This window comes from Phoenix dactylifera, chromosome 18 (assembly GCF_009389715.1).
Source record: "Phoenix dactylifera cultivar Barhee BC4 chromosome 18, palm_55x_up_171113_PBpolish2nd_filt_p, whole genome shotgun sequence".
NCBI lineage: Eukaryota > Viridiplantae > Streptophyta > Magnoliopsida > Arecales > Arecaceae > Phoenix > Phoenix dactylifera.
Genome location: NC_052409.1, coordinates 8,046,211 through 8,057,855, shown reverse-complemented (window position 1 = coordinate 8,057,855; position 11,645 = coordinate 8,046,211). Strand labels below are relative to the sequence as shown.

At 41.7% G+C, this 11,645-nt stretch overlaps 1 protein-coding gene across 1 annotated transcript; it reads left to right on the top strand.

Moving 5' to 3' along the window:
- The first annotated feature begins 1,977 nt into the window (after positions 1 to 1,977).
- On the top strand, positions 1,978 to 4,184 carry LOC103703430. The gene has a single exon (XM_008786268.4). The coding sequence runs from the start codon at positions 2,725 to 2,727 to the stop codon at positions 3,706 to 3,708; it is 984 nt and encodes a 327-aa protein (XP_008784490.1). The 5' UTR covers positions 1,978 to 2,724; the 3' UTR covers positions 3,709 to 4,184.
- Positions 4,185 to 11,645: the final 7,461 nt, after the last annotated feature.

Sequence of the window (11,645 nt, the reverse complement as noted above, 5' to 3'; positions counted from 1 at the left end):
GATATATAGAGGGTTGTTGACCCAACAAAAGTTTCTCGCTCGCCTACGGCTCACTAACTGTCTTCTTTATTCTTTGCTTCTCAATTTTCGGTTTTGAAACCTTCAGAACAAAAGAAAAATTTTCTATAATAGGTATCGATTTGCGACTCAAAGTAGGGATTTCAGGAAATTTCCGGTTGCAATGCAAAGTCGGTTAGTAGATCAATTTCTTTCCGTATTAAATATGTGATTCCTCAGAACCTGTGAGTGGTGAATGTAGCGTATTAAACTTCACATTGCTTGGTGGCCCCTACCTGTGCACTGAATATAGCTGGACCCATTTGGCTGGTGCTTCGTCGTCATCGTCTTAGACGAACTCAAACACCACCAAACGTTTTCCGTGGCTTACTGCGATGGAGACGATGCAACCACTACCTAAATTAGCTTCCGCCCTCCAGCCTTTATCAGGTATCAGCAGTGCCGTCGGTACCACGCCATGGTTCAAGGTCTTGAATCATTGGCACCGTAACTGGTACCCGTTCCCCCAACAGCTCGGCCTGGCTGTCTACATTCCTCGGCGACTCCTCATGCACCGAAGGCTCCGCTTAAAAGAGCTGCAGGAGTGCTTGTTCCCCAGAAACAGCGGAGCAATTAGTCAGTATATTTCTTAATATACTAATAAAATTTAACTTAATTATTTCTAATAATAAAGTAATGTGTGATTGTGCATTATTTTAATATATTATTCTGCTATTATTATTATTGTGTTCCGTCTTTTTGGTTAAATCGTGTTAAAGAATATTCTTCTTTGTTATTGCACGTCTACTCGCAGACAAAAGAAAGCATGCGTTAACATCATCAAATTCTGCAAAGAGTTGTGATCGAACAACTTGTTCGCATGGTGGTGATCTGGTCAAACCTTGTGATGCTTCTGTTGCTTCCATCAGTGGTGGTGGGACGCAACCGAAACATCAGCTGGTGCAACAGTCTGTGTTAGATATCTGTGCTGCTTTCACCTTTTTGAGAGAGCAAGTTTTCTCCCATTCGTGCATTCCGATATCGTCTTGGAAGGGGAAGGGCAATCTTATCATGCCCGTTTCCACTGAACCAAACATATGTGCCTGCCCCTTCTCCCATTCCTATCATGTCCTATCTGCTTAACCATAATATACAAACTTCTACACTTAGAGTGGATCTTTCATGGGAAATCTATTTAGATCTGGATTAGATGATTAAAGCTTCACATCGGTAATTCAAGCTGTTGAATATAAATTACAATCTCTAAATTATATGTATATATATATAGTTTATGTACTAAGTGGTAAAAAAAATTGTATAGTTTAAATAGCAGACAATAATACATCCATTTTTACCATTCAATGCATAAACTAAGAGTAGGCCTATTCAAGAGCTGGACGGCCATCTCAGCAGGCTTGGGCCAAGGTTTTAGGCATCTAAAAAATAAGCTTGCTTATTATAGGCTGGCTCAGGCTTGAGGATTAAAGCCTGATTTGAGCCAAGTTGGCTCTTTCTTTTATTTAACTTTATATTTTTACGATTAAATTGTAAGTTTTGTTGATATGCAATTTAATAGGAGAAGATCGATAATCTTAGAATAGTTATCAGGTATTCAAACTGCTGTTAATATATTTAATTATTCATCTTTAATATTTTTATAGCATTTTAGTATTTTTTTTTAGAAATCAGAAAAATGTTGAGAAGTTGGATATCTAGCCTGGTGCCCAAAGGTCAAGTAAGCGTCGAGTTTAGGCCCATAAACTAGGCCCAAATTCCAGGCAGGGCACGGTTCAGGCCTAAACAAATTGTATTATTTTTGGACAAAACCCAATCACCGGTTTGGTTTTTTCTATAAAGAAGTATGGTTAGAAGTCTCAATCTCGATCTAATGTGATTGGAATCCACTCGACTGTAGCCAAATATATCACTCTTTATATATATATATATATATATATATATATATAGATATAATATATATAGAATAAATAAAGTAAAAATAAGGATTTAGAAATCTTTTCCCTTTTGAAGAAGGAAGGTGCATTAAAGAAAAAGGTCACCCTCCCTATCTTCCAAATTAATACTTATCGGACTAATTTTGAAGAGGAGTTCCGGACGTTCCTGGTACCAGAGTCTACTTTTTCTATCGAACTTTGCTAAATTGTGCCTCTTTTAATGCTATGCCTTTAAACAACCCTCGAGGCTTGTAGCCAAATACCATGCCTCCATCTGTTTCCTGACTATGTCGTTGACCTTCAAGCAGATTATTGCTGCCGAACTACAAGATTCTAGTTTAGCAAAAGAAAAAAAAAAAAACTACAAGATTCTTAAATACACAACCCAAAAACACAAAATTTCATATATTATAAAATTGAATGGCCCCACCGATCCTCCATACCAGACTTGGTAGATTAAAAGTCATAATCTCATCAAAGAAAATAAAAAGGTAAGGAAGCTCATTTAATAATAGGAAATGCTACAACAACGTAACTTGGAGTAGAGCCTGGATAAACATGATTTTTTCTGGTCATTTACTTCTACTTCTTCCCAATCCAATTCAGTCTCTAGGTGATTCTTTCCCATCTAAACTCAACGCCACTCTTCCCCTAAATCCTTTTAACCCCCCCTCTAACCTCCTCCCACCTTCAAACACCTCATAACTTCTCTTCCATCTCTCCACCTCAATTCTCGAACATAAGCTCAAAACAAGCAGGAGAGAGAGAGAGAGTTATGAAGCCTCACCCGCCATCTTCTCCTCCCTTCTCTCCTTCTCCACCCGCCCTCCGCCGCCTCTTGCCGAGAGCCGTCTCCTTCGTCCTCCTCTTCTCCCTCGGCTACACCCTCGGCTTCCTCTCCTCCTCCTCCTCCTCTCCCCCCGAGCCCCCCCAATTCCACGTCCAAACGCAGTTCCAATCCCAACCCGACAACGAAATCCCGGTCACCACATCGCAGCCGCCCTCGGCGGCGCCGCCGCACGACCTGCTCCGCTTCCGCACCAAGTGCGCCGACCCCGTCCCCCAGCCGGACATCCTCCGCACGGTGCTCGACCGCGTCTACAACGGCAGCTCCCCCTACGCCGGCTTCCCCCCTCCGGCCATCGCCCCGCTTCTTTACCCGCCAGCCCGCCGCCTCCGCGGCTGGGGCTCCACCACCCCCGTCTTCCGCGAGCTCGTCGAAACCGTCCGCCCCCTCACCATCATCGAGCTCGGCACCTTCCTCGGCGCCTCCGCCCTCCACATGGCCGCCCTCTCCCGCAACCTCTCCCTCTCCTCCCTCATCCTCTGCCTCGACGACTTCCGCGGCTGGCCGGGCTTCCGCCAACGCTTCCCTCGCGATGTCCCCCCTCCCCTCCATGCCGACGCCCTCCTTCTCCCCCAGTTCATGCAAGCCGTCGCCGCCGCCGGCGAGGCCGACCGCGTCATCCCCGTCCCCTTCTCCACGAGCTCCGCCCTCACCGCCCTCTGCGACTGGGGCGTCTACGGGGATCTCATCGAGGTCGACGCCGGCCACGACTTCCACTCCGCCTGGGCCGACATCAACATGGCCTACGCCGTCCTCCGCCCCGGCGGCGTCCTCTTCGGCCACGACTACTACACCTCCGCCGACGACCACGGCGTCCGCCGAGCCGTCACCCTCTTCGCCAAGCTCAACGGCCTCCGCCTCCGTCCCCACGGCCAGCATTGGGTCCTCTCCCCCAAGCCACTCCACCTTTGATCCTTCCAGTACTCCATCCTTATCTCTCCCTCTTTTTTTTTTTTAATTAATTTGCCTTCCTTTCTTTTGCAACAATCCTCTGCCCACTACTATTTTCTCACTTTCTTATGTAATTATAATTTGCCCCATATGATACAATAATTATATGGCCGGCAAAACAAATTTAAAACAATTTTATATAGAGAGAGAAGAAGGGAGAAATAGGGGGTTTATAGATGATTACTTCAAGAGAAAATAAAGAGCCATGCAATGTTGATAAGGTGGTTGGGTTGCTTCCATTAACAAGGCTTATGGGATCCAAGAAGGAGAATGGTATCGACTTTATTATTTTAAAAATTAAACCCGGTTTCTTGTATTAGTCTGATCCGAAGGGATTAGATTGATGTATTGCATATAGTAGATTTGATTTGCCTTTGTTTTATTTTTTTTTCCAATGTAATATCTTAATGAGAAGGGAGATTGGATTGCATAGTTTATGATTTTTCTCATTTATTGTTCCAGATTACATCTGCTCTGCTCTCATCTTAGTTGCATATTTTCATACAGTTTTATCTCTCTGGTTTCATTTAAATGAGGTTGAGGTTGCATATATTTTGTGTGGTTGATTCTATATGTTGATATGTTTAAACATAGTGCTCGATATGATTTTGTTTGGGTAATCTTCTAAAACATAGGGCATGACATGAGCACTAGTTTTGACTTGTTGACTTGAGCTGATCTTCTTGTGTTTTATGGATTGGATACGAGATAGGTAAGCCTACTCGGACCAGGTAAGGATTGCAGGGTTCTAATTTGTTTCACATCATGGTATTCCCTTTATCGAACTTTATTGTAATATTAATCGGCACAATGAATTTGCTGGATTTAACCCTGGTAGCTCTGAACTTCTCTTGTTGAATTCTTATTTATAAGGCATGGGTGAGGTTGAAGTGTGATTTGAAGATGACCAAATTATATAGATCTAGCCATGCCATGTGATGCTTATGGAAGAGGAGCATTAAATAGAGGGTGAAATTTGAGAGGGATTAAAAGTCGTGTTAATCGAGAACGAAAGCAGAGCATAGATGATATTAGCGAAATTTGATCTGGGAACTAATACAAATGCGAGTAATGGGAAATGCCCTAATACACTAAAATGGAAATGTGATTTTAAAAAAAAGCAAGAGTATTAACAAAAACATATATCAAAAGTGCATTAAGATCAAAGAAATATCGTTTGTAAGCTAGTTTTAAATTAATTTTCATTGATTTTTCAAAATCAATCCATAAACATTGATAAAGACTCAAACTTTCACTAGTATTTATTCTCCTCCTATAAGTAGACAATAAGATAGATGGTTTATCATAATGTTTGGTCAAGATTGTCAAAGAGAATATTTGATTTAGAATTTTCTCTTTTCCTCCCAACTTTCTCCCCACTCCTTCCCATGCTCTTCTCTCACAGATTATTCAATAGGATCCTAATTTATATAATCTCCCTTTCAATCCGAATTTAGATTTCTGAGAGAGTTTCTTAAAAGAATTGCATCAATTTCCTATGAAACACTTGCTTGAGTGGGAAATGTGTTTCTATGAAGTATAGGGAGACATTTCCTCAATAAGGAAAAAGCAAAGAATGGACAATTGTAATCTGGAACTGGTGTTCCGCTTGGTGTTAATAGGAAAAGGTGAAATCAGGTGATAGAGATATTGAGAAATAAAATATACAATAATGTGTAACTATGGTTTTACTTTAAGAGTACACATATTTGTAATAACCTAGAATCTCATCCAAAAAAGATTAGTCAAAAAGTATTATTTGGTTTTCTTGATTCTGTAAAAGTACCAAAGATCTATTCAGCGAATAACCGATGTAGGACTAAACACACGCCCACACAGGTCCTCACATACTCCCTCCGTTTAAGCCCTGACGTTCTTGTCAGGCTAAGGGTTCAAATCCATTCAAATCTAATCACAAGCATCATGATCGGCCTGTAGTTAGCCCCAATAGATCCGTACTGCAGTGTCCCCTAGTTCACATAGGATATGGGCCAGGTCCGCTCTGATACCATTTTTAACAACCCAAGACCCGTGCTGGCGTGTGTTTAGTCCCCTATCAATTATTCGCTTGGTAGATCTTGGGTATTTATATATAGGATCAAGAAACCTAAATAATATATTCCGGCTAGCCTTTTTTGTAAGCTCCTGGATTGTTGCAAATAGTATTAGAGCAGATTCGACTCATAACATATATGGATTAGAGGACACTGCAGTATGAATCCACTGGAGTTGACCAGGGCCGATCGTGGTGTTTGTGATTAGATTTGAATGAATTTGAATCGTTAGCTTAATGAGGACGTCAGGGCTTAAATGGGGAGAATATGTGAGGACCTGTGTGGGCGTGTATTTAGTCTCATATCGGTTATTCGCTGGGTAGACCTTGGGTACTTATACAGAATCAAGAAACCCTAAATAATACCATATGGCCAGCTTTTTTGGGTGAGGTCCCGGGTTATGACAAATGGTATCAGAGTGAATTTGGCTCATAACCTATGTGGACTAAGGGATACTACAATACGGATTCATTGGGGCTGAAGTAAAAATCAGCAACATCTAGATTTTAAGTTACTTATGTGAAAGCTTGCTGAACTCGGAAATCATATTAGGTTGCATAGGTAGGTTGTCCTGCATATCTAGGATTTCATTATTGACATTGCATCTCACATCATCATCCATAGTGTCATCATTGCATGCCAACCCATAGAGGTAAGGAGTACTAAGCCACTCAACCTAAAGACTTCTTAGCTACCATGGATTCTGACGCTCTGAAATTTCTCATGGAACAGTTCGCTGCCATGCGAGCTAAAAATGAAGAATTCAAACAAGAGGTCCGTGAGCTATGCGAAACATTAGGACTCCTGAACCACCAACCCCCGTTGCCGCCTAACCTAAATTCGGTTTGGTCGCACCACCCGTAGTCCTTCCCCATCCTCCTAGGAACCAACCATCTTCTGATTACCAACGCGAACTCGATGAGAGGCTACTACGTGCTGTAAGAGTAGAGGCTCCTACCTTTGCCGGTCAACTCAAACTAAGCGTGTATCTTGATTGGAGAGCGAGCATGGATAACTACTTTGAATGGTATGAGATGTCCGATGATAAGAATGTGAGATTTACCAAGATGAAGCTTATTGGGCAAGCTCATTGGTACTGAAATAATGTTGAACATATACGCGAGACCCAAAGACTTCTTCGTATTACCACATGGAAAGATATGAAAGAAAAATTGAATGAAAAGTATCTACCATTTTCTTACCGACAATCCCTTATGAATAGGTGGCAGAAACTAACTTAAGGAACATCAACTATTGCTGATTACATCGCACGATTTGAAGAGTTTCATATGAGGCGTGGTGTAGTAGAAGAGGAGACTGTCACTTTTTCTAGATTTTGGGCAGGGCTTTGCGAGGAGATCCAGAAGGAACTCATCCTATGAGAGATTACCACTCTTAGCCAAGCATACTAGTTGGCTCAAGATGTGAATAGTTTCTTAAGGACACCAGTGATGAGGCGTATCGACCCTCAACCCATGACCTCAGGAGTCCGACCTACCCAAAACTACCTCCCTCAACCCAGACCACTTCTCAATCCTCCTAATCAGCCCGGCTCTATCCAAGCTCTAGCTAGGACATCCCCGATGCCTATCCCGAACCCTTCAAATGATAAGAAAAAAGGAATATTAGGTCCTAACCCTCCTTCTCGAAACCAAACCCAATGCTTTCGATGTCAAAAGTTCGACAAAATAGCATCCCAATGTACTGCCAAGATCTACCTGATCACTGAACCAGAAGCTAGGACTCACAAGACTGAGTATGTCAAAGAAGTCTATGAGCTAAACATCGAAGATTATGTAGAAGACTTTGGAGACGAACAGGCCGGATTAGAATTTGTCCAGACTGAACCACAAAAGGAGCTTACTGATCCAAGTAACCAAAATCCTAGGCTTCATATGGTTAGGTGTACCCTCGCCCAAACAAAGACTGAATAAGATTGGCATAAAACCTCCCTATTCTACACTCTTGTTAAGATCAATGAAAAAACTTGCAAAATTCTTTTTGATAGCAGAAGTTGTATCAACGCCATTGCTTCAGGAGTTGTCTTCCCGCCTTGGCCTGAAATCTACCTCTCATCCCCACCCGTATAAAGTAGCATGGGTAAATAACACATCTATCTCTGTATCGGAAAGATGCCTTGTCCCAATTCAATTCCTTTCATATAAGGACGAAATTTGGTGTGACCGCATTCCGATGGATGTAGGTCAGGTCATCTTAGGAAGACCTTGGCTATAAGATTTAGACGTTATACTTCATGGACATTCGAACTCGTGTAATTTTATTTTTCAGGATCGAAAAATTAGACTGAACCCAATGCCTCCTAGAGTGCCCACCCCTGAAAAAAAGAATGTTGATCTATGCAAAAACGAACCACTTCACATCATTACTTCGAAAGAGGTAGTGAAAGATATCGAGAGCCGATCACCCGTGTTTGCACTTGTGGCTCGAGTTAATAGTGTGGAGTCCAGTTTTCAGCACCCCGCCGCCGTAGCTCCCCTTCTGGAGGAGTTTCACCTGTCTTCCCTGATGATCTTTCAGATACACTTCCTCCGATGTGTGATGTCGAGCACACAATTGATTTAGTTTCGGAAGCATCTCTGGCCAACCTTCCACATCATAGGCTCAACCCAAATGAACATGCTGAGCTGAAATGTCAAGTGGACGAACTCCTCGCAAGAGGGTATGTTCGTGAGAGCCTAAGTCCCTGTGCTGTGCCTGCACTCCTCACCCCAAGAAAGATGGTTCTTGGAGGATGTGCGTTGATAGCCGTGCCATCAATAAAATCACGGTTATGTATCGCTTTTCCATTCCTAGGCTGGACGACCTCTTAGATTTTATATCTGGTGCCACGGTATTTTTCAAGATCGATCTGAAGAGTGGGTACCACTAGATTTGGATTCGTCTTAGGGATGAATGGAAGACTGCTTTTAAAACAAAAGATGGACTCTACGAATGGTTAACAAATGCTTCCAATACTTTTATGAGGGTAATGACTCAGATCTTTAGACCTTTTCTGAATAAATTTGTCGTTGTGTACTTCGATGACATTCTCATATATAGTCGAACTCAAGAGCTCTATCTCACACAGTTAAGGCAAGTCTGCGATGTCCTTAGAAGAGAAAGCTTCTTAAAAACCCCAAGAAGTATACCTTCTTGACCGATCATGTCACTTTCTTAGGGTTCATAATGTCTTCTAAGGGTGTCTCTGCCGATCCTGCGAAGGTTAGCGTGATAGTAGATTGGCCTGAGCCCAAGTCTCTAATGGAAGTACGTAGTTTTCATGGCTTGGCCACTTTCTACCGCTGCTTTATTAGGAGTTTTAATTTGATAATGTTTTCCATTATGGATTGCATGAAGAAAGGAGACTTTATCTGGACAAAATCGACATCCCAAGCATTTCACGAAATTAAGAAAAGAATGACCGAAGCTTCTGTTTGGCACCTCCTTGACTTCACGAAAGTATTTGAGGTCGCATGTAATGGTTATGGAGTTGGCATAGGTGGTGTGTTAAGTCAAGAAGGTCATCCTGTCGCATTCTTCAGTGAAAAATTAAATGACGGTAGCTTACGCTACTCCACCTATGACAAAGAATTCTATGTGGTAGTGCAAGCCTTAGACATTGGCGACACTATTTGCTACCGAAAGAGTTTGTCTTATATTCAGACCACGAGGCTTTAAAATATCTCAACTTTTAAAAGAAACTGAACCATAGATACGGCCGATGGGTCGAGTTTCTCCAAGCTTACACCTTTGTTTTGAAGCACAAGACTGAGGTTGAGAACAAAGCTGCGAACGTACTCAGTCGACAAATCTTCCTTCTATCCATGATGAGCACTGAAATGATTGGTTTTGAGAGGATCAGGGAACCATATACTACTTGTTCTGACTTTAGTAAAATATACCTGATCCTGTGAGATGGAGTAGAAAGAGAACAAAATGATTTCTTTCTGCAAAATGATTATCGCTCTCGCTCCGACTGATTGTGTATCCCTCGAACCTCATTAAGAGATTTCTTAGTATGGGAATACATGCTGGAGGACTTTCTGGATATTTTGGGAGAGACAAAATCATCGAAATGGTGGAGAGGCGTTTCTTCTAGCCAAGTATCAAGAAAGACGTGGCCAAAATTGTCAACCAGTGTCACACCTGTCACCTAGCTAAACAACGTAAACAGAACACTAGTCTGTACACTCTACTACCCATTCCTGAGTGTCCATGGAAAGATGTCAGTATGGATTTCGTATTAGGACTTTCACGTACTTCTACCAAGCTCGATTCTATTTTTGTGGTTGTAGACCGATTTTTAAAGATGGTTCATTTTTTCTCATGTTCTAAAACTTCTAATGCCTTTAAAATTGTCAAACTCTATTTTGACGAAGTCGTTAGACTCCATGGCCTATCCAAATCTATTGTGTCTGATAGGGATGTTAAATTCATGAGCTACTTTTGAAAAATCTTTTGGCACATGATGGGCATCAAACTGAAATTTTCTTCTGCCTATCATCCTCAAACTAATAGCCAGACTGAAGTTGTCAATCGTAGTCTTGGAAATCTGTTGATGTGTCTGGTAGGTGAACATGCTAGGATCTGAAATTTAGTGTTACCGACAGCTGAGTTTGCATATAATAGTTCGGTCAATAAGTACATAGGCATGAGTCCATTCGAAGTGGTGTATGGTTACAAACCTAGGCAGCCCTAGACCTGATCTCCATGTCTCATCAGCATAGACTATTTGAGTCTATATAGTCATTTGCATCGCACCTGCATTCATTGCATCAAGAACTCAGCAAACGCATTCACTCTAATAACTTAAAATATAAATCTCTTACTGATTTGTACAAACGTTATCAAGAGCTAAATGTAGGAGATTATGTCATGGTAAGAATTAGACCTGAATGATTTTCTTCGAGAACGTTCAAGAAATTATAAGCTCGTAGTGCGGGACCGTTCAAAGTCCTAAAGAAAATCAACTCCAATGCTTATGTTGTGGATCTTCTTGAGGACCGTGGGATTAGTGTGACATTTAATATTGAAGATTTAGTCTTCTACAAAAAGAGAACAATTATTTCTTCTGACCTGATCACCCTGATCCGTTACCTGTTGTTGATCCGCCATCTTTAAAATTTCATGCACGCAGAGAACAAATAGAATATATATTAGATGAGCAGGTTATGTCAACCAAAAACGGTGGATATCAACGTTACCTTGTTCGGTGGAAAGGCCGACCAGAGGTTGACGTGACATGGATCTCGAGAGCTGAGTTGCAGCGCATTGATCCTGACCTTCTGGAGCAGTACGACAGCCGGCCAGACCTGCACTTGATGGGGTTGAGTTTTTTCCATCTAGGAGGAGTTGATAGGGACATCAGAGCTATTCATTCAAATAATCGCGCCATCAGAGCCACTCGCTGTTCGCATCAGAGATTGACATCATTATGGCTGAAAGATGATCTTGAGCCACCAACTTGAGTCGGGCTCCGAATTGGGTCCAATCAAGTTTGCGTCATTTCTACTTTATTGCATTATTAGTTGCTTTTGTTATTGCTTGAGTCGATTTGGTTAGTTATTGAGTCAAGTGATTAGATCAATCGATCGATGTAAGACCTAATTATAAAGGTCTAATTTTGGGTGTAATCACTTGGTTTAATGGTCTAATATTAGTAAGTGTTTAATTGATGTGATGTAAGGTCTAATTTGTAAGCGGCCAAGTTTGGTACGTAGTCAGATGTAAGGCCTATAAAAAGGCTACCCCTCTCAAAAATTAGGGCATTGAAGAATTGAATACAATTATCCTCTCTTTCTCCTCCTTCCTCATCTCCTCTTCTTCTTCCTCCTCCTCCTCTTT

Coding starts and splice junctions, on each gene's coding strand:
- LOC103703430 (XM_008786268.4), top strand. CDS start 2,725: ATGAAGCCTCACCCGCCATCTTCTCCTCCCTTCTCTCCTTCTCCACCC.